The 23,834-nt window shown below is 45.4% G+C and overlaps 1 protein-coding gene across 2 annotated transcripts in view; it reads right to left on the reverse strand.

Moving 5' to 3' along the window:
* Window positions 1–23,077, reverse strand: part of GRK5 (G protein-coupled receptor kinase 5) — a 200,768-nt gene extending 177,691 nt beyond the window's left edge. The window contains exon 1 of one of the 2 annotated variants that reach the window (XM_036264784.1): window positions 21,350–21,369. Coding sequence is in view for 1 of the 2 variants with exons in the window: in XM_036264781.1 (XP_036120674.1) it covers window positions 22,680–22,731 (52 nt within the window). In the remaining variant the exon portion in view is untranslated. Of the gene's footprint in view, window positions 1–21,349; window positions 21,370–22,679 lie in introns of those variants that run through there. The other variant, XM_036264781.1, reaches the window with a different exon arrangement.
* Window positions 23,078–23,834: the final 757 nt, after the last annotated feature.

Raw genomic sequence — 23,834 nt, forward strand, 5'->3', positions numbered from 1 at the left:
ACATGACACACAGAGCAACAGACATATGTCCTGTCCTCTTGAACCTTCTAGCCTACCAGTCCCCAGACACACTTTTTTCCTAACAATAAATCCAAGGTATAACACATTTTCAAAAAGAAAAAAAAAGTTAGAAATTACTCAAGTAGATGTCCCTACACCTTCACATTAAAATGATTCACACTTTTTGTTATTGAACCAATTCATGAACTTGGGGGAGTGTAAGTAGCCCGAATGTGTCTTCTAATGGGCAGTCAATGAAAATAAAACCGTCACACACTCCCACCCCACAGCAGCTGGACCGTCCAGCCAGCCCACAAGCAGTAGTGTACCGGGGTTTCTTCTTCACCAAGGAGCTAATTTACATCAACCTAATGGTGTGATTTTGTTTTCAAGCATAACTCTCTTGCTTTAACATTTTCCAATTACTTACATGTTAGTGAAACCCAGGATATGGTTGTCCAACAATAATAGACACATCAAGTTGCTATTACACTCTGTCCACACTGTTCACTCTCCTGACTTGTTTCTTGAATATAAATCTACACATGAAGAACACCATAACTGACAAAAACCAGATTTAGAAATTAGTCATCATCCATCCTGGGCTCCCAAATTAAATTTAAGGCACCTTAGCTTTTCAAATCCATCTGAAAAAATAACCTCAAAATAAATTTCTGCCACCTACTGACTGTAGGACTTGGGTAGAATCCTCTGTGCCTCGGTTTCCTCATTTATAAAATGGAATTATCAGTGGGGAAAAAAGGAGAAACATCTGTAACAAAAATGAATTAATAAAAAATAAATAAATTTTTAAAAAATGGAATTAACCAGTTATACTGCTTCAGTGGTTTGTGGCAGGGACTCAATGAAATAATACATGTAAAGTAAGTATCAGCTACTGTTACATTTTTTTTAACACTAGTGTGAGGCAGTGACACACGGTGGTTAAAAGGGCACCAAGGCTGGGGCCTGGGTCCAAATCCTCACTTTTCCATTAATAACTGTGACCTTGGGCAAGTTAAGGAATCTCTCTGAACCCCCAATTTCTCATCTGTGGAACTGGGATAAAAATATCCCAGTATCTACCTCAAAGGCACTTATAAAGAATGCCCTATGATGCATAAGCACTGTATTAAGTTTATAGCTATTTTAATGATGATGAAACCAAGGCTTATCAGAGGTGTTACCCTTTCCCGGAGGAGCTGGCTATAAATGAATTTATAGACATGTCCAAGCTCCCACAAGGAAACAGATTTGGGATATAACTAAGGTCTGTGTAGACAGTCTCCACTTCCGGACTCACACACAGCTATTGTTCCTAACACCTTGGGTTCATATATCCATGGTGACCAGCATGTTTGTTTACTTGCTTCCTGACTTTTTTTTTTTTTTTTGGCTATAACTGGAGTCCTACAAGGACAGCCAGGTTGGGGATTGTACTGTTTGTGGTAAACATCAAAAGCACCTACCTCTATGTTCAGGCAAAGTTTGGAATAAATGCTCAATTGGCCTTCCGTAACTCAGGGCACCTTCTCTGCATCCATGACCCACCCCTCCAGGCCTGCCTTCTTGGACCCTTTAAGGCAGGTATCCCCTAAAGACATGGCTTCCAACCCTAAGTGAGTCAGCATCCTGACTGTAAATGTGAAGTCTTTGCTTTGCCCAAACAGGAAGGGATGGGGATGTAATCTGGCTTCCAGCATGGCTGGAGGCCACAACCAATGTGATGAGGACTCTCTTCCCGATTTGCCTTTATTCTTAGGCAGATTGTGGCAACAGCCACTGACACTTCCAGGAGTCCCTTCCACCAGCGTGGCAACCCCAGCAGTGGATCGGCAGTCCTTTCTGGACCATGAATCACATCCTTGTCCTTGACCAAGGTCCCTGAGGTCAGAGAGAGAAGTAGTGCTCTGATTGGCCAGGGGGGTCCCGTGCTGACCAATAGAGCTACCCAGAAGTCATCCCCACCAATCTCATGGACTGAATAGGGTAAGGAGTGGTCTTTCGTGGAAAATGGAGGTGCTGTTGCCAGAGTAAGAAGGGGTGGGTGCCTGGCAGGGAAAAACAACAAAGGCATCTGCTCCCACGTTCTTCAAACTGCTTCTGTGCGACACCTCCGGAAGCCTCACCTCTGACTGGGCGCCCTCCACAGTGCCCCCCATTCCTCCACCAAGGGGGGCTCAAACCACACCTACATCTTTACTCGGAGCCAGCAGCACCTCCCAGCTGCCCTGCAGTGTCGCCTGGGTTCACACTACTTTTGCCCCACACACCTGCATGTCCCATCAGGTCCAGTACTATAGATTCAGCCTCCCCAGCGCTGCTCCCACCCAGCCCACACCCTTTTTGGGCAGGATCCTGCCCCTCCCCACACTCCTCACACCACCGCTCATTTAGCCTCGTGCCTCGAATGCCAGACCCAGCGTCTTCTAACTCAGCCAGCAGCAGCCTCATCTGCTCAAAAATGCTCAGTGGCCCCATTTCGCCTAAAAATTTAACTCCTGACTTCTTAGCCCAGCATTCAGAGACCTTCCCAAGCACAGCCTCCTTGTCTGGCCTTCCTGCTCCGTTTCTCCACAACCACCTCACGCTCCAGGCAAACACCACCTTGCACTCCATCACCCCCAGTCACCCCGTCTGGCTCTGCCCTCCCCGCTGCTAGGGACCCGTCCCCACAGCACTCTACCCAGGAGCCTGATGAGGTGGAATTCTGCCCACAACACTGGCTTTATCCAAGCTCCAACACTTCCCTGCTGCACAACCTTGGACAGTACATTAGCCTCTGTCGGATCGGTCCTGTGCAAAGCTCCCTTCAGAGCCTGGAGCCCAGTCAGGGCTCTGTTAATAGTGGCTGCACACTATCAGTCACCAGCTTCACGGCCCAGTGCACGTGACACTTCTCTATGAAGCCTTTACTGACACCCCCCCCCCCAATCTAGACTGCTTTTGTATTTATATTCTACAGTATAATGTAGTTGGTCATGTACCTGTCCTTCCCCCAACTAGATGGGAACCTCTGGAAAGGGAGGAGCAGTCTCTTTGGTCTTTACATTCCTGAAACACCTCTGCTAGCATTCTACACGCGGAATCACACCAGTGAAACCCACCCCAAGTCTGTGCACCCCCAAGTACTCCCGCCGCTCATGAGTTGGTCATTAGTTCACCAGGCAGAGCTGACAGGAATCCAGTCCCCACTGGGCACATCCCTGGTTCCAGGATTCCAGTCACAGTATCTCTCTCCCTTGACTCCCCAGCCTGTCAAACAAGAATCAAAGTGCTCACCTCCCACCAACTGTCACATGAAAATAAAGATTAAACAAACGAATGGTGGTTACTATTAAAGTAAACACACAGCCCTGGCAGGTTTATCTCAGTGGTTAGAACGTTGGCTCACAGACAGACCAAAGGGTTACAGGATCGATTCCCAGTCAAGGGCATGTACCTGGGTTGCAGGTTCGATCCCCGGCCTTGGTCAGGGTCGTGTGGCAGGCAATTGATGTGTCTCTCTCACCTGGATGTTTCTCTCTCTCTCTCCCTCCCTCCCTCCCTTCCATTCTATCTAAAACTCAATGTAAAAATATCGAGGATTAACAACAAAAACAAAGATTTGCATTTAAAACATAAATAAATAAACACACAGCGCTTGCACACCCAGGTCACTGGGAATGGTCTCATTCTCCGTTCTTGTCCCCCACCTTCCACCTTCCAAATTGCCACCCAGAGGGGTTGGCTGCTTTATGCACCAAACATAACGATAAAAGAATGCAGGCTTTTCCCAAAAATCAATTTCCTATTTAAAAGACAAAGGTGTGTCGCCATCTAGTAGTACAAAAAGTGTGCAAGACACACTAAAGCAGTTATTACACAGGTTTGATCAAGCTAGTTGGTCAACAAATGGGTTCAAGGAGAAGTTTCCAGAATCATTTAGGCAATCTTACAAGTTCCCATGGTGAAATGCTAAGAAGGACAACCCTTGGATCCAGAGGGCTTGGCATGGTTATTCTTTTTAAAGGATTTTATTTCTTTATGGTCCCACCAAGTGACCGTATAATACATGGCACAGATTGTCATCTGCACACACCCCCAAATAAAAATATCTTTGTTTCATTCATTCTAAGTGTCATGTATGCTTGCTGTACAAAATCCATGTTTCCTAAGCTCTGTTTACTACATGATGATCGTCTCTGTGTCAGTAAGAACAGATCACCGTAATTCCTAATGGCTAGATATGAGTCCATTATTTGAATGTGCCAAAATTCATCTTATTAATCCTCTACTTAGGGTCACTGAAATTCTTTCCAACTTCTCTCTATTATAAACATGCTCTAAACAACCTCCTGCAAACCATTAGTACATTGATTTTTTCCTTCAAGTAAAATCTTAGAAACTCTCTTTCTAAAGCCAAGGGTTACACAATTTTAAGCCTTTTAATGCATCTGTCCTTGAGAAAGATTTATCAATTTACACTCCTATCAGCAGTGTGAGTATGTTTTGTTGTTTTAATCCTCACCCAAGAATATGTTTTTAAAAGTGATTTTTTTTAGAGAGAGAGGGAGGGTTGGAGAGAGGGAAGGGGACGAGAGACAGGGAAAGAGAGAAACATGGATAGGTTGCCTCCTGTATGCACCCAGACCGGGGTTAGGACCTACAACCTAGCAACGTAGGTATGTGCCCTGACCGGGAATCAAATCTGCAAACTTCTGATGTAAGGGACAATGCTCCAACCAACTGACCATCTGGCCAGGGCATGAGTATAATATTTGAAAGAACTAACTCACCTACACTGCCTTAACTAGGCATTATGTCCATGTTTAATTTTTTGCCAATCTAAGATTTTGCATATATAAGATTCTGCTTACTAATAAGCTCGAGCATCTTTTCACGACCAGTGATCCCTATTTACTGCCTGTTAGACCACTATCCCATTTTCCCCCTAGAAACTCCCTCCCAACTCAATACCCCCAGCCTCTCAGGCTGTAACCGGAGCCACCATGTTCTTGTTACTTCACCCCTCTGACCTGCAATCTGAGAATCTAAGAGTTGATGCCTGCAATCTACAGTAATTGTTCCAGAACGATCCACTGACACAAGACAGGCCAAGGGGGACACTGCCTAGGATTTTCCAAATCAGCATCGGGGAGGGAAATACCAGTCTTCTCTCCACTGGTGGAAGCTGTAAGCTGTTAAACAATGAACATTCCCCCATCCCACAGAGAAAAGTAGTGAGAAAATGTGAAGTTGGCAGATCGAGAGAAGCAGGTGAGGGCAATGAAGAGTGCTGGTAGGTTCAAGTTCTGGGTCACAGGGGTTCCAAGGCCGTCCCAGCCCCTGCACGTCTTTCCCTCCCTTTGACATGCAAGGTGCCCGTCTCCTCCCAGATGAATTCTCGTATGTCTATACTAGTCCAGATTGAATTTCTGTCATTTGCAACCAAGACTCCTGCCTAATTAATATATCCTCTTTACCAGTTCTTCTTCTCTTGTGAATTACTTCTTCGCACTCTTTGGAAACGTCTCTACTGGGTGTTTCCTCTTTCTGATTGATTTTCATGATAGTTATCTTATATATTGAAGCTATCTTCCAAGCTTATCACTGACTTTTTAAACTTTTGTTATGATCTCTTTTGTCGGAGAAATTTTTTTTTTTATTTTGCACGGTCAAATACGTCAATCTTTTTTCTTTTTGTTTTTAAATGTTTTTTTATTGATTTTTTTCTTTTCTTTTTTTTTTTTTTTAGAGAATGGAGGAAGGGACAGAGAAATAGAAACATCGATGTGAGAAAGAGACATCAGGATCAAATCAAACCCTCGACCCTTCAGTCCAAGGGCCAGTGTTCTAACCACGGAGCACCCCGGCCAGGGCTATAGTTTCATTATTTTTCAATATAATTTTTCTTTATTGATTTTAGAGAGAGAGGAAGGGAGAGGGAGAGAGACAGAGACATCAACTGGCTGCCTCCTGCATGCACCCCGCCCCCCGCACTGGGCCCACAACCTGGGCATATGCCCTGACCAGGAATCAAACCAGTGACCTCCTATAGTTTAATTTTTAAAACTCTAAATTTTCAATGATTCCATAATTGTGTTTAGTTAGTATAATAAATCTAACACTATAACTTTCCCAAGGATTAGCCCATTATCTCCACACCATTTCCTAGGTAAGTCATTCTTTTCCCATTGATTTGAAATGCTTCCTCTACTCCATACTAATTTTTTACATACACTTGGGTATCTTTATCTAGACTTTCTATCTCATTCATATTCTTTTTTTTTTTTTATCCTCACCCGAGGATATTTTTCCATTTTTTGTTCAGATAGAGTAGGAGGGAGAGAGAGGAAGAGAGATAGAAACACTGATGTGAAAGGGACACATTGAGTGGCTGCCACCCGCATGACCAACCAGGGCCAGGGACAAACTGCAACCGTGGTACATGCCCTTAGTGGGAACCGAACCCAGGTCTCTCCGGACCGCAGGCCACGCTCTAACCGCTGAGCCAAACTGGCCAGGGCTCATTCATATTCTTTACTTGGTTTCTATAACCATTAGGGTATTGTCCCTATGTGATGACACAGATAAAGAGAGACTAAGTCACTGGCCTTGGGACATCAGACAAATGAGAAGCAAAGGAAAGACAACCCACATCGCCAGTCCCCACCTTTCACCATTTCCAGCTGCAGAAAACTTAGGCAAAAGAGAATCACCCATCCTCTTAGCATCATCCTCGACTGTGAAATCGGTGTCACGAGTCAAGGTAAGGTGCACACCTAGACCAAATAATGAAGCTGCAGGCGAATGAAAAAATGAGTCAGGATTTGCCAGGATCTTTAAGAATGCTGGCAGTGCCCATCCCATCTCTAACCTCTTTCCCTGTGGGTGACAACTGTCTCCAGCCACAAGCCTTGAAAAGTAGGGAATGCTTATCGATCTCTAACTCCTTGTGGAAGCCTTCAGGTCCACTTGACAACGTTTCCCTCACTCGTGTCTAGATGGAAAATTCTTACATTTTCTCAACAATATTGATATTGTTTTCTTTGGCCAGATAGAGTACTGTGTATTTTAAAACTTTCCAGGAAGGCTGTTTATTAAGATAATACAGTGCAGAACAATCAAACTGCTTATTTTTGACTTTTGATTTAATTTTCCTTTCTATAATCCACTAAAGAAAACACTAGAATCATGAATTTGCCTTTCTTAGATTGCAGGCATTGGTTAAATTAGCAGTGGCGAGGTTCTTTCCTGTTTGTTTCTATTACACACGTAACCCCTTCCAGCTCTAATTCTTTCCTTGGGGTAATTTTCATTTTAATGTGTAATGTCTGCTCTTCAAATTAACATCAAATCATATTATGAAGTACCCACAGTTGAATTACTATATCAGTGGAAAATGCACCAGCATATTCTCCAGATCTGAAGGGTAAAAAGAGCTCCAGAAATCACGTCGGCCAAGGTACACATTTATACAGCTGAGAAAAGTTTGGCCCAGAGAGGTCAAGCAGTGTGCCTAAGCTCACACAGCATGTAGGTGGCACATTCTCCATTCCCCTTCAACATTCCCACTAGAGGCATTAATAGAGCTTTCAATGGGAATTGAAACATCTTGGCTTGGTGCATTTAACAGCAAGATAAGGTATCATATTACCTTGAAAAGAAAAAAAGTGGGTGTCTTGACCTCACCTCTGGGAAGTCATTAACCTGCTATGTCCTTGAGCTTTGCCAGATGTTAGCAGACCACGTTTTCATCCGCTAACAGATTCTAGCCCTGGGTTGAACGTGTCTGTCACTCGAATGCAATGTGCAAGAAAGCACTGACCTCACCTGAGAATCTAGAGGCCAGGCTTCTGGTTTCGGCTCTTCAGTGGGTATCACAGTTGCCTTCTAATAGTAGAAGGACCCCTCAGCAAAGGGGGGCACATCTTTTCTGGATGCCTCCAAAGAGCAGAGCCAGCACCAGGCGTACCTGGGCTTGACCTGCAGACCTGGGTTCAACATTAGCATTTGGTAGGCGCAGGGAGATATACGGAAAGAAAAAATCCTCGTCCCAGCCCTTGGGGAGTCTGCAATTAAGTAGGTGAAACAAGAAGCCTAATAATTCCTTTTTTTTCTTTTTTAATTCAGCAGTTCAAGGGCTGGGCAGCTTGAGAGGGTGTGAGCTCCCAGCACTAGAAATATTTGAGCAGAGAGTAGAAACCAAGCACCAGGGAAACTGCAGAGGGTCCTACTAAGGGAGCCAGGTAGGAGTAGAGTCTCCAAGATCCTCTCAAAAGAGTGTCAGAAAATCTTTAGAGCAGTGGTCCCCATACCTGGCTGATCCTGGGGCATTTTTAACATACAGATTCCCAGGTGCTACCCATGAGTTTCTGATCGAGAACATCATGGTCAGGTCTTTGTGTTATGAGTTGAATTGTGACCTCCAAATATGATTATGTTGAAGCCCTAACCCCCAGAACCTCAGAATGGAACATTATTTGGAAACAGGTCTTCACAGAAGTGATTAAGTTAAAATGAGGTCATGAGAGTGGGCCCCAATCCAATATGACTATGTCCCAAAAGGGGGAAATGTGGACACAGAGACAGACATGCAGAGAGGGAAGACTCTGTGAAGAGGCAAAGTGAGAAGACAGCCATCTGTGAGCTGAGGGACACCAAGGCCACCAGAAGCCAGGAGAGGGCCTAAGACAGACACCTTTCAGCACCTTCAGAGGGAGGTGCCCACAGTCATGTGCCCACACTTGACTTTGGACTTCTGGCCTCCAGAACTGTGAGACGATACATTTCTGTGGCTCTAAGCTGCCCACTGTGTGGCCCTCTGCAGCCCTAGCACACAACTGCAGCCTGTCAATCAGTACCAGGGCTGCTGAACTGCTCGCAGGCGAATCCAGGCCCAAACGGGTCCTGCTTTAAAGACTGCTTCTGCTCCAGCCCTGCACTCTGGTCCTCAGACACTTTGTCTGGAGAAGAAAGGAGCTGGCTTCGGGGCGGCGGGGCTTCTTCCCGCTGAGATGACAGCGAGCCCACAGCCATGTTCAGACTAATCATCCAGTTAATGCTGCCTCCAGGCAGCTGTGAGCCACGGAGTGCGAGCCAGCGCAGCTCCCAATGCTTCCAGGAAGAAAATGCCATTCCCTCCGCCGACACTTACCAAATTATTAAAGACCCCAGGCCCTGCACTGGGCCCTCATGGCCAGCTTCTGTCAGAGGCACACGGAGGGGAGGCAGGGCCAGTGGCCGTTTTCACTTGAGCTGTTGATTTTCAAGGGGACTCACAGAACACTCACAGATGTAGGTAAATCACATGCAAACCTGCAGTCAAAGCAGTTACGGGCGGAAGAACCCACAGAATTCCACGGAGGAGAATGCTGGGCCCGATAAAAGACTAGAGCGGAATCCACTGTGAAACCAGCAGCAGCGCCTCTGCGAGAATCAGGACGGGGTACCCTTTCCCCAAGAGACATTTACAGTCTGCCACCTCCATGAGGTGGCCGGTGCCTCCCTACAGTCGTGCAATGCACAACCAAACGTGAAAGTTAGATGGGGAAAGGTGCCGGGGTCAGCACGAGAGTAGGAGCGGGGAGCAGGGGGTCCTTGCTGTGTGACCTTGGAGAATCAGTTCACCTCTCTGAGCTTGCTTTCTTTCTTTCTGAAGCTGAAAGAATAATAAACAGAGCTGCCAAGTCTGGGTTGAGGAGATGATCAAAGGAGAGAAATATGGGACCACCTTTACAAAGCTGTAGGGCTTATCTGAGCCTGTATTCCCGGCCAATTTACACATTCAAAACCCAGGGGCAATTACAATGTCAACAGCAAGTAAAGTCCTTGACTGAACTTGATTTCCCTAATCCAAGCTTTGAATAACCATAGAAAAGATGACTGAACCTTGGGGTGGGGTGGGGGGATCCCAAAGGTTTCAAAAATGTCACATGTCCTCATGTGTATCATGTGCCTTTCTCATAAGAAAATGTACTTTATACATCTCTAGGGTCACAGCTCCATTTCAGAAATTATCACTAATCTTCCCAAAGGGAGGTGGGGGGGAGGAAGGGGAGAAGGCTATTAAACAGATACCACCATCGGAAAAAAACAAACAAAATAAAGTCTTTAAATAAATGTATAAAGATGTTATACAACGGGAAGGATGTTCCTACACTGTTTACAATACACTTAAAAATTGGAAAACCTAAGTGGCTCACTATGTAGGGGTTTGGTTAAGTATATTATTAAACTAGTGGAAGACAATCAAGGACACAGACCCCTTCAGAACAAGCCCTCGGGGTCTGCTAGCAAACACCCAACATTCCATTGAAAAGACGCGCCGTTTCCAAAGTCTTTCACAATTTTTCCTGACACCCATCCATTTCGTGGGAAACTATAAACACAGATCCAGGGAGGCTCTACAACATATTGCTGACTGCAAACAGCCGCAGGGCAGCGTAAATACTAGATCCCATGTGTGTAAAATGCCTCTGTACATCCACACACGCATACGCACAGAGATCTGGGCACATGCCCACCTGAGTGCTGGCAGCAACTAACCCTCAGGGCTGAAATGGTAGCAGGGCACGTGGGAGGATTTTGATTTTCTTCTTGGCGTTTTGCATTGTTATTTGAATTTTCTCTAGCAAGTATTGTCCGTGCAGATTTTTTTAAATCTTACAAATTAAAATGACTCCTATTTCATTGTGAGTCACAGCTGCAGGCTTCATTCTTTTCCAAATGTCTCATATACGTTAGTATGGAGGTTCCTGTCGCTGGTAAGATTACTGAGGGAAGGGGCTGTGACAGCAGACAAGAGGCAGATGCAGAGCTGGGCCCTGGGTCCAGGCTCTGGAATTAGCAGGGCGCTTTAGGGTAAGTCTGAACCCCCTCCGCCTGTCCGATTCTTCATCTCCGAGAACAGGGGAATCAAACATACCTCACAGGAGGGTAAGGATCAAATAAAACAATGGACACGAAGGACTTTATACTTTTTAAATTACTCTTTTAGAAAGAAAATGGGAGACTCTATTGCTCAAGCAATCCTCCCTTCAGAGCCTAGCATGGAGCCAAGTACACAGCAGGTACGAACTAAATGCTGGATTTAGGACACTAGGAAAGATGCAAAGCCAGCGCTGGGTTAGTCTCAGCAGAATTTCGCTTCCATGAAACCCCAAGTTCTCCCACTCAAGGCAGGTATTTAGAGCACAAAGGCCCACCCTGGGTGAATGAAATTATACGCAGACACAGGTTCACGTCTAGCGCTTACCCAGGAAGAACTTGACCCTGAACAGGCCTCTCAAATCCTCACCCCTCAGTCATTCCTGAAATGTTTGTAAGCTGCCAAAGAGACTAATTGATATAAAACAATTAGTCACCCAATAGTACCAAAATGCAAACTGAGAAGCTTACTGTAAGTGTACCCAAAAACTACCCCTCACGTTGGTAACCCATGAACCATCAAGGAAATCAGGTTTGTCCTTCTTTAATTGATATTCTGCTATATGTTATAGAGAATTAAGCTTTAATTTTTAAAATCCATCTAATTGGATACTACTGATGGGAAGACATCTGGGGCAAACATCTAGGCCCAGTGCATTCCATCCCAAGCAATGGTTAGTGGTTTGGAAAATGAGTGTGCGGCAGAATAACCAGTGGTTACTAATTATTATATATCACAGGGTTTGGCAGCATCCATAAAGCCCAGTCATGTTGGCCTCTTCCTCTTCAGAGAGGATTACAGAATTGACTGTTTAGAAATTTCTTCTCCGAGTTAACATACGTTTTCTTTGTCTTAATTGGATCCAGCCTCTTTGCCCATGAGCAGAAAGGCAATTTTTCTATAACGATTACATCCTTCAAATGCCAGGTCATCAGCCATTCCTAGGTCTGGAAGGATCATTGGTTTGGCTTCCTATTTTCTTTCCATTTTCTCAGCCTTGTCCTAGTAGTGATGTGAAAAGCATGTGAAGATCGTGTCCTGAGCTACCTTCAATTTAGCCAAAAAAGGTATGAGTGTTACGGCATGAAATATCTCCTGCAACCCACTCAGAGCCTCAGAATTGGGGAGAACTGTTTGCCCTAAATGTTTGGTTTAATGCAAATATTTACTTCTTCCAAAACAAGTCAAACAAACCACTTCCAAATTGGGGATGGGGGTGGGAGAGGCTGCCAGACATTTTTCACAGTTAAGATAAACATTTGGAAAACATTTTCCAATTTGCCCTATGCCCTTAGTTAATCTTTCTTAACCATGTTGAATCATTTCCTAATTTACCATCTACTGTGACATCAAGACCATTTCTTGAGGATCTTACTTTCTCTGCCCCCATGTAACTTAGATGTAGCATCAGTGAACTGTTTCTGGAAACATTTGTTGAACACCTACTATGTTCCATTCATCTGATAGACACCCTTCCTCCTCTGTGACTGCAGACTTAGTGGCATCAACCCACAATGGCACTTGAGAAAAGTTAAACGGCAAAGGTCTTGAGACACCCTTTGCCATTCAAGTCAGCAGCCTAATTCTTTGTCCCCACCCCACATCCTATTTTTCCTAGAGCTTGAGCTCCTTCTGGTGGGACGTCATCAGAGCATCCCAACGAGGGGTCTGCATGGCCCATCGAGGGCTGTTTTTCCGAGGCCATTTGCTGACCCACTCCAGCTTGTTTCCATTTCCCAAGTGCTGAGACCCGAGCCAAGATGGAGTTGCATTTTCAAATGAGGTTTCACAAGACCTTTTATCAGATATGCAGACCAATTACATTGGCTGGCTCCTCTCTGGCCTGTGGTCGGTAATTCCATCCTTCACCCCTCTTCCTCCAGAGTGATTGAGTTCAGGGCTTCACCTTCTCTGCAGGGGCAGATCAAAGGCTTGACTTCCTGTCCCCTCATTACCAGGAAGTGACAGCATGCTGCCTCCTCTCCAGCCCCTCAAGTTTGACAGCAAACCCCAAGGAAGTCCATGGTTCTTAAGACTCTCTTGCCTCATCACACACACACACACACACACACACACACTCTGATATAGTTTCTAGATGCAAACCTCTATAAGGTTTACCAGTGAAAAAAGAAAAGGGTTAAACCTGAGAGCACTTTTCTGGAGAAAAAGGCTGCTTCACAACATTCTCTTTAGGAGAGACGGGGGGATACCTGCAATCTGGCAGAGGAATGACTCTGGTGGGTTTCTCCTCACCTCTCCCACCCCAGCCCCCCACATTTTTAGGCAAAGAAAGCTGCAGAGACGTCGTGAGCATAGTGCAGCTCAGTCGCCACCATCAGACAGAGGTGCTTGAGAGCAAGGATCTCCCGTGGGGTGACAAGCCCCCAAGGAAGGAGGCCTTGGAGCAGATGGGACTCGCACCTGGTAAGCCAGTGCCAGCAGGAACTGGCCTGCCCAGTGCACATGTCTTGGCTCTGATAAGGAAAGGAGGTAAGGCCACAGCCAATGAATGACATGTCCCCACCACCACCCATCTAGTTTGACACCTGTCCCTCAGGGGCAATTCTTTGGCTACTCAAGATTCTCTTCAAGCCCTGCTAAGAAGGATGCCAGGAGGCTGACCTTGCTCTTTGATATGGTGGGGGGTGGGCAGTGGAGGGGAAATGTGGGTAGAAAGAAAATACAGGTAAATGGGGCTCCAGAAAGGATCACAGCCCTGTCTGTGTGCACACACATGTGCAGGCATGCATGTATAGTATACATATATACCTTCCTCTCCTAAACCACAGATTTGTTTCAGTTGATAAACAGTTCCACTTAAAAACATTTTTTTCTTTATTGGTTTTTAGAGAGGAAGGGAGAGGGAGAGAGAGATAGAAACATCAATGAGAGAGAACATGGACTGGCCGCCTCCTGCATGCCCACCCACTTCCCGGGTATCGGGCCCACAACCTGGGCATGTGCCTTGACCAGGAACCAAACCGTCAGCCTCCTGGTGCATGGGTCAAGGCTCAACCACTGAGCCACAATGACCAGGCAACAGTTCCACAGTTAAGTGGAAACACCTCCTGTGAGGATTCATCTATCAGTCACTCACAACCTAGTAGGAATACTTTATCCAACTGCTCTTAAACTGGCCTTAGCTGAGAGCATGGTCTGGAAGGAAAATTATGCTCCTGCTTTGTCCCTTGCTCCAGGAACTCTGACAGACCCTCTTCCTCTTCCACAGTTGCAACCTCGAGAGGATTTACATTTAGAAACCAAACCACACTGAGAAATGGGTTTGGTTTTTGGCTTACAATATTACAGGGAAGAAGAAAAACTTATTTTTGAACATTTAAAGGACTTTGGAGGGTTCTCCACAATTCAAGTGATTTGGACAAATGACTCTCTTTTTGTCTCAGTTTCTCCATCTGTGAAACCAGGGAAAACTGTTTTTGGAAAAGTGGAGGGCAGAAGGGTAGACCGACTGAGAAGGCTGGGGGCATCAAGGCCGACTGTCCTGTGGGTTCGGCCACTTCATGACACAGGGATGTTCCTGTCTATCTCAGGGTCTTCTGCTTTCTGCACAGGCGCCCAAAGTTGCCCTTTGATGTTCACTTAATCATTGCCTTTAAGAAAAAAATTTGATACTTCACAGATTACAAATTCCTAGAGACAAGGCAGGCCTTTGGAAATTAGCCTAATTTATGACTGACTTCTGTCAGAAAAATGTTACCAGTTGATTCTTTGGCACAATTTCAAATAGACTTCCCTGCTTTAGACACCAAAGAATAGCAACTAGTTGTTTTATTGTTTCAAATGTTAATGTTGCTTTTTAAATGCGCTCTAACTGGGGTATCCTTAAAATGTTTCAAATCTCACAGGAAACAGTTTTTAAAGAGAAACCATTTTAAAGTGGGTACAAAAACAGTGTTTTTGACATCTTTCTTTGTGATGTTATTTCAGCCTCTCCTGTTCAAAAGAAATTGAGCCTGGCTGGTGTGGCTCAGTGGACTGAGCCTTGTCCTATGGACTGAGAGGTCCCAGTTCGATTCCAGGTCAGGGCACATGCCCAGATAGGTTGCTGGCTTGGTCCCCAGCAGGGGGTGTGCAGGAGGCAGCCAATCAATATTTCTCTCACCTGGATGTTTCTACCTCTCTCCCTTTCTCTCTCCCTCTCTCTAAATTTCAATCAAAAACATATTCAAAAGAAATGGAAACCCCTATCATTGTTTTACATATTTTCACCCTCATTTTGGAGCACCTTTTTGAAGTCCATGCAAAAAGTTGGTGTGTGTGTGTGTGTGTGTGTGTGTGTGTGTCTAGTTCCTTCTGTAGATCTCCTACACACAATTTAATTTTTTCTTAATGAAATGACTGGTTCAAAATAGCTTCAGGAGTTTCGAGAAGGAACACGGGGCTCTGTATGTATCTATAAATATGCACCTAATTTGAATCAGGAAAGTCAGTTGCTCAATCTAGGCAAATTTCCCAACAAAATATGAAAAAAAATAATAAAATAACATTTTTATTTATTTAAAAAAAATTTTTTTCTTTATTGATTTTAGAGAGAGAAGAAGGGAGAGGGAGAGAGAGATAGATATATCAATGAGAGAGAATATCGATTGGCCACCTCCTGCATGCCCCCCACCAGGGATTGGGCCCACAACCTGGGCATGTGCCCTGACTGGGAATCAAACCAGTGACCTCCTGGTGCATGGGTCAACGACGCTCAACCACTGAGCAACACCAGCTGGGCAATAAAACAACATTTTTAAAAAGCCCTGACTGGCTAGGTAGTTCAGTTGGTTAGAGCATCATCCTGATACACCAAGGTTGAGGATTTGATCCTGAGTCAGAAAACATACAAGAATCAACCAATGACTCCATAAATAGGTGAGACAGTAAACTGATCTTTCTCTCTCTCTTTCTCTCTCCCCCCTTCTTCTCTCTCTAAAATTGATAAATTAGCATTTTTTTAAAATTTAAATAAAAGGAAATATGGGTGGCTCCCCACCACCACCATTACCTAAGATTATCTCTGAACTGAATTTTCCTCTGGAGTCAGTCCTAATTCCCAACCTTCCAGATTCAGCCCACACCCTTCCTGTCTCTGTCTCCTCCCACCCCCCTCATTTACTTCTCACCTCCTCCTTCCCCTTCCCCCAATTATCATAGCAGAAGGTACAGGGTTATCACACTCTTATTTAATTCGGTGTAGAACTCCAGAGTAGCTCTGTCCAAATGAACTTTCTGCAGTGCTGAGAAGGTTCTGTGTCTGGACAGTCCAACATGGTAGCCACTAGCCACATGGGACTACTGAGCCCTTGAAATGTGGTTTAAATGCTTAATGAACTGAATTTGTAATCCTAATTAACTCAAATGTAAATAGTCACATGCAGCTATAAGCTATCATGTTGGATACCACACCTTTACAGGACTAGATGTCTTTAACCCTTTCGGGTCATTGCCAGTGACAGGCTACATCAGACCACATGCCCAAAACAATCCCAACAAAAAGCCAGAAAGGAAGGAGGCCTCCAGCATCTTTACTCCAGAACTTTGACCCACCAACCCCACCCAGGATGCTACCCCAGAAAAACCACCAAAGCTCTGCCTAGAAGGCACCACTGCACACCAGTTTCCTCTTGGATCTTGTCATTCCAACCAATGGGTCTTCTTGCCATTGTTTTTCATGGTTTCCATAGGTAAGAAATGACCTTCACCCTGGCTGGTGGGGCTCACTGGTTGAGCATCGACCCATGCACCAAGAGGTCGCCCAGTTCGATTCTTGGTCAGGGCACATGCCCAGGTTGTGGGCCCGATCCCCAGTGAGGGGCATGCAGGAGGCGGCCAATCGATGTTCGTTCTCACCTACATTTCTCTCGTTCTCTCTCCTCTCCTCTCTCTAAAATCATAAAGAAAAAATATTTTAAAAAATAGTTTAGTCTAAGAAATGACCTTCATAAAAACACAATGTCTTGGAAAATTATCAGTTGTCTTCCAGCTTCTGGCCTATCCCTCAAGTATGACCTTTGAATTATCTTTAAAGGCTATTGTCCAAGTTCTAGGCATAGTGGAGTCACTACAGTGTACCCAGCTGAGCAGGTCAAACCAGTCAGCTTCATCGCTTTGGGGGGAAAAAATCTGGTTCTGCTCATATTGAATTTACCAATTTAAAAGCCTAAGATGCCCAATTCCATCCCTTCACCCACCTCTAACTGCACCTTCCAAGGCTGACATCCAAAATGTCATGTCCCACAGGGTCCTTCAACAATCAATGCTGAATGAATGAATGAATGATTTTTCGCTTCCGAGAATCTCAGAAGACAATTTAAAAACTGTATTCTCAAAATGAGAAATTGGCAGGCAGGGGTCTAATCAGCAAGTAGCTGCTTTCTCTTTAAAAGGCAGCATGATTTAACAAAATGGAGTGCTCCCTCCAGTGTTTAGATGGCACTAAAAGAAATAATATTGTTTTCACCCCAAAAGCATAAAATTTTAAGAAGTTTGATTTATTGATTAAAATCTTTTCAATAAGCCCTGGTCGGTTTGGCTCAGCGGTTAAAGTGTCAGCCCGTGGACCAGAGAGCCCCAGGTTTGGTTCCCACAAAGGCACATACCTGGGTTGCAGTTTGTCCCTGGCCCGGTTGGGGTCAGGTAGGTGGTAACCAGTCAATGTGTCTCTCTCACATCAATGTTTCTCTCTCTCTCTCTCTCTCTGAAGATAAATGCAAAAATGTGCTCAGGTAAGGATAAAAAAAAAATCTTTTCAATATATTTATGATGTTCTTAAATAAAACATTTCACTGAAATAAAACAGGATGTGTCTTAAAGTAGAAATTACCCCTATTATTTAAGCCCACATAATCCATTTTCATCATTTAAAATTACATCTTCAAACCCTTGTCTTCACTATTCTACTTTTATGTGAGGTGTGGTGCTAGGGGCAGTAAAACTAAGGAAATCCCTAATTTCCTTTTCTCGGTGTCACCTGTTTGTAGTCACCTTCTCCTGTTCCTTGAGTTTCACCTCCAAGTTGCAAAAAGATTTTCAACTTGATACCTTTTTGTAATCACGAGACTTTTTGTCTCAACAATATCTAGATATTATAATTCTTTACCTTGAGCCACAAATATTTTGGCAATAAATATTAACTTTATTTTTTTAAAGATTTTTGTTTATTAGTGTTTAGAGAGAGGAGAGGGAGAGAGAGAGAGAAACATCTCTGTGAGAGTGAAACATCAATCGGTTATCTCCTCTGACCGGGAATCGAACCAGCAACCCTTTGATGCACGTGACAACACCCAACCAACTGAGCCACACCAGCCAGGGCACAAATATTAACTTTAAATGTTGCCTGCATTCCTGGATGGTTTCCTAAGAACACTGGAAGTTCCCAGGTATAGGTTGAATAGCCCTTGGTAAAGGTGAGTTTGGTTGTATGTTGAGCTCTTTTCCTGAAATTCACTAGGACCTTATGTAAGTCTACAGCCCAGATCCAAAAGGTATCATTTAGCAAGCCACTACAAGAGTGACAGCTTCTGAAGATATAATTTAACCAAGGATTAGTTTGGGCACTGCAAGAATCAAGCTTTTTGGAGTTTAGAATCTGACAAGAAGCAGCTAAGCTCTTGAAAGACGAGAGTCTTGTGGGCATTTATCTGATTATTTTAAACACAGGCCGCTGGATTAATTAAAATCATCACTTGAAATCTTTCTGTAAGAGAGCAAGGCCTTCTGAAAACATTGCTTTTGATTTCTCTACCCCCAACTTGTCAGCACTGAAAAAAAAACTTAGAACAAAATAAAAGGCAGTTTCATTGAATGGCGTTGCCCTTCACAGACCAGGCAGCCTTCACACACAGCTGCCTGCACCAGGATGAAAGCTATTGCTATTCTGTGTTCGTCTTCATGAACCTGGGGTGTGAGGGAAGGGGGAAGAGGGGCCGGGGCTTTCAGCCCTGCTGGGGAATACTGAGTCTGTCCGAGAAGAGCCTGCCCCTCCCCTGCTGCATGCAGGTTCCTTCTCTCCTCCTGCCCTCCCTAGCCTCTGCTACCCCCAACTCCATTAGTGCCCAGGTCCCCAATCTTGATCATCAGGAAGAGACAAGCTAGCAAGTCACCGAGTTATCAGAGGAAATGGTTCTGTCATATTCTGGTTTTCAGCAATTGTGAAAAGTCAATGGCAAAGTCATTACATTTCTGACGTTTCAGTTCCTGTGCTTGGTGTCTGCTATAATCATGCTCAGGAAATTGTATCAATACTTCCTGTCATCTTTATTGATCAGATATGACTACTGCTGGCCTGTGGAGAAAGAAGAGGTGGGCCCCTGCAAAATGTCTTTTTACCACTGTTCACTTAAGAGGCAACAGACTTAGAATATGAGAAAAACACAAACACCTTTACTGCAATAACAAACAAACAAAAAAGGCACTCCTCACTCTCTCACTGCTATTATTTCAACACTAGCTTGCCTGCCCATTTTCTGAGGTTCTGAGATGTAAATAAATAGGTAGATAGAGTTAGTCTGAGCTTAATCACTTAGCTCATCTCCATAAACGAATTATTTCAGTCTCAACTTCTTTCTTTTTTCCCCCTTAATCACTTTTTAGGAGAGTGATCTAAAGTTCCGAAGAATGACCAAGTTGATGTTTTCTCATGAGACCAAAATAAATAAACAGCCCACAAAATATATTTGGGTGGTTTAAAATTTTGAACCCAGATCTCGATCTCTTCTCATTTCAAAACAACTGTCCCAAAGGTGTCGTTTGCTTGCTATGTTTCCTAATTACTAAAATGAATCATTTTCATTCTAATATGCTTATAGATTTTCTACTTTATTGTTATATTCATGTTTTCCACTTTATATATGTTTTACTATGGTAAGAATCTAAACTTACAATGAATTTAGAAGTCATCTGCCTTTCAGAATGCACAATAACAGAAGATAAGCCCCCAAATTACCCACCAACATGAACAACTACAAATTCCTTTATAGCAATTTGCAAAGTGTGTCTGTCTTTCTTCAAGGCCTGTTTCTCTATTGTTTGGGACAAATGTGACTTTTACTTGAAAGCCACATTTCAGATTGTTTACAGTATATTTTGTTAAGTGAACTGAATTAAATTTCACATTCACCAATTACATTTCTCATCTGTGACCATTCACAAGAATATTCAAGTAAGAAGTGTTTGTAAACATTCCAAACAACTCAGATTTTTAAAGATACTATACATTTTAGGTCAGCTATTTCTAACTGATTAGAACTTTCATTTCTGAATATTTGTAATATAATTATTTGCACAATTACTTAATTTAAAAGAATGACTTCAAATATATGAGAACAGAGAAAAGAAAAATAAATTGCTTTTATTTCTATAAGCTTCCACACTGATTAGAATACATGTGCTTAAATTTTTCATAAAGACCCAACAAGAAGAGCACTTAAAATTGTGGGTTTTGTTTAGACAAAAGAAAGAAGTGGAGAAACGAAAATCTAAAAATGAGGTTTCCATGTAAGTGATTAATTTTTCTCATTCATATGTCAGTCTCTCCATTTCCTTCCAAGCAAGACCCTTTCCATTTCAAAGGCATCATCAAGAGCTATTTTCTCACCAGGAGATGCCTACCAAACTCTCAAAAATCAATCTAAAAGACTCTAAAAGGACAAGGAAGTGTAAGGCATTTTTTTTTTTTTTTTTTTTTTTTTAGCATTTTTAATCATGGTAATTCGGTTATTCCATATAAACCCCCTGCAGCGCTCTTCCCTAAAGGTTCTGGAAAAACAATTTGTTAACCTGACAAACCAAAATATCAGGAGGTGAATTCATTTCGGTGGGGGAAAAAACTGGGGAGATCAATTTGGGGGAGAAAACTGATAACACTTTGCTCACTCGAAGCAAAACATTTTATAAGCAACTTAATTCAAAGGAAAGGAAAAGGCATACCCTAGGCAAAGAACGTGTGAAACAGCAAGTCTCGGGAGCAGAATTCCCGGACAACAGGAGAAACCAGTGAAACTTGCAAAGTCTCCGGCACCATCCTATCCAGTGATTTCCCAAGAAATAATTTCAGAATGGAGGGAGAGAGAAAAACGTTCCCAGCCCCCAGCCCTGATGTACAACCAAATCCCACCACTAGGTGGCGGCTGTAGGGGCTGAGAGCGGGTGAGGGTGGGGGCCGTTTTCTCTGCTTTTTCCCCTCCAGGACACACTGCCCTCTCCAGGGGAGAGCCCATCAGCCCCTACCCTGATCCAGCTCGCGAAAATTTCTGATTAGGCAAAAAGAAAAAACTCAGGCCTTAGAATCTGAAGTCGCCCAGTAGCAGCCTTTCCAACAACTTTTGTTTTTACACCAAAGCTGGGCAATTGGGCGCGGGGGTGGGGGGTTGAAGGGGAGGGTAAAAGACCTGCATATTTTAAACTCAGCTGGGGTTTTCAAAGCAAACCTACCAGGCGGCTGCTTTAGGGCGACAAGTGACGACGAAATTACGACGTGAATGCTGGGTTGAATTGCTGGGCTGCAAGGTGATGGAACCGGCTGGATAAACACAAATCGTTTTATTGCTAGCCAAAAATTCTTCCTTCATTCATCAAAGTGGGTGAATGAAAATATTAAGAAGTAGGTATGGCATTTTCGTAGGCTGCTCCCGAGTATCCTTCTGAAGTCAAGTCCTTACTTAGGCTGCCTTCTACCTTGGGTGTCAAATAAAGCCTCCTCCCATGAAAGGGAAAAAACACTTCCCCGTTTTATAAAAAGGCTGCACGCCAGAGCTCAAATCTTGGCATAAGAGATGTTACATAAATCCCAGGTGTTCCTAAATATGTATGTTTATAGGCACACAATCATTTGAGGAACCATCTAAGTTTCTGGGCCACTTTTTTTTTTTTTTTTTTTTTTCATCTCAAGGAAGAGTCAAAACGTGTGTTTATAGTTTTGACTTTTGGATCTTACCCACTCCATTTAGACATTTCCTGCCAGCCAAATACAGGAAATGTAATGATTTGCATTCGAAACGCATTTAAGCACCAGCACACTTACCTTTCTTTTCTTAACTGAGCCAAAATCAAATAATTCACTTACCATCCCACCCCCAATCCCTACTCCCCCCACCCCCAAAACACCTCTGAAATCCTGAATTATTTTCTAGGTGATTTGTACAACCATCCTCTCGTTATTCTAGGAACAGGCTAATTCCTCAACATCTTACTTTGCCTTTAAAAGGCTTCCTTACACACGACGGGATTTCCCTAAGAAACATTCCCAGCGGATGGTTTCCAGCAATAGCCTGTATCAACTCAGCCTGCGCAAGCAAAGACTTGGCTTCTGCTAATTCCAGCGCCCCCCTCCCGCCCCTACACACACACACACACACACACACACACACACACACCGATTCACACTCACAGAACCATCCCGGGTCGACTCGAAAAGCTATTTTATTTGCATGTTTGCCCATCTCTTCCTGAATGAATGCTTTTCCAACTGACCTTTTCAACAGCTGCCGAGATGTTCTGTAAGGTTAGAGCAGGAAACTCGGGGATATTTTAGCATCCCAACCCCTGCAACCTCGATGTTTCTCCTTGTCTACCCAAGTCCAGATCCTCTGAGACCCAGGGCAGGCAACATGAAGCGTTTGCAGAGCTGGTCTCCGAGGTGTCCTGCTCGCGACCAACTCACTGCGGGCATCCTGCACACACACGCCCCAGCCCACACGCCGCCCGACACCCGCACCCTGGCCCGTGGCGAACGAGCCGGGCGCGCAGCAGCCCTGCCTCTTACCTTCCCTGGCTTTCAACAAGACCGTGTTGGCCACGATGTTTTCCAGCTCCATTGACAGTCGGCGGTCAGCGAGGGAGCCGGCCGGCGGGGCTGTCAGCGCCTGGGGGTGCTGCCGCTGCTGCTGCCGCTGCTCGGGCTGCCGTCGCTGCTGCCGGAGCCGGAGCCGGAGCCGGGAGCCGGGAGCCCGCCTTTCCTACCGCATTATTCTTGCTCTTATCCTTCAGAGTTTTCCCCCTCTGCAAAGAGGAGCCGCCGCCGCCGCTTCTTCCTCCCTCGGTGTCCCCCCTCCCCCCCTCCCTCAACAGTCTCCCCCCCACCCCCCACCCTCCGTGTTTCTCTGTCACTCCATTCTCCTCCCCTCCGGCTCCCTCGGATGCTTTAATGCCTCGGATGCTTCTGCCTCCCCTCCGTCCCTCCCGGGGGTGTGGTACTAGCAGGCTCGGGCGGCCGCACTGCGCAAACTCCAGGCCGGGCCGCGCCTACCGCCTCGGCGCTCGCGGCGCGGGGCCTGCTGGGACTTGGAGTCTTCCCGGCGCGCCGCGCTGTGGCCAGGGTGGCACGCGGCTGCGGGAACCCGAGACCCGCCCCGGGACCCGCACCCGGTGTGAAGGCGGCGTGCGGCTGCGAGGGGCGGCGGGGCAGTCAAAGACGGCCGGGCTGAGCCGGCGCCCTCAGTCCTGGGGCCCCGACTTGCACGCCCACGTCCCGGACTCCGGCTCGCCCGCTTCCCTCCCGGCCGAGAGCCCGGAAAGCGAAGTCCACAGGCCACGGTGGTGGCCAGCGAAGGGCCGCGGCCGGGCAAGAGCCGGTGCAGGTCCGGCCGACCCTCCAGACGAACTCGATCTGAGGAAGGTCTGCCCGGCCCGGCAGTGCGCCGCACCCCCTTCCCCCGGCCACCCCTGGCCCACGCGGGGGCTGCAGCCCAGCGACAGCGAGGCGCGCCCGAGGGCCCCGCACCCGGTGGCCAGAAGCTGGGCGCCGTCGCACACGCACACGCGCCGGGTCGCTGACAAAGGTGTACTTTGTTTCCTCCAAGGGCTCGAAGGGGTCTGCGACTCGGCGGCGACCCGACACTGGCAGCCGTGTCGGTGACCATGCAGCCCGAGCGCCCCCCGGCGGACGCGGGGTGGGGGCGCGGCGGCGGCTCCTCTTTGC

The sequence above is a fragment of the Molossus molossus genome, unplaced genomic scaffold, assembly GCF_014108415.1.
Source record: "Molossus molossus isolate mMolMol1 unplaced genomic scaffold, mMolMol1.p scaffold_m16_p_17, whole genome shotgun sequence".
Taxonomy (NCBI): Eukaryota; Metazoa; Chordata; class Mammalia; order Chiroptera; family Molossidae; genus Molossus; species Molossus molossus.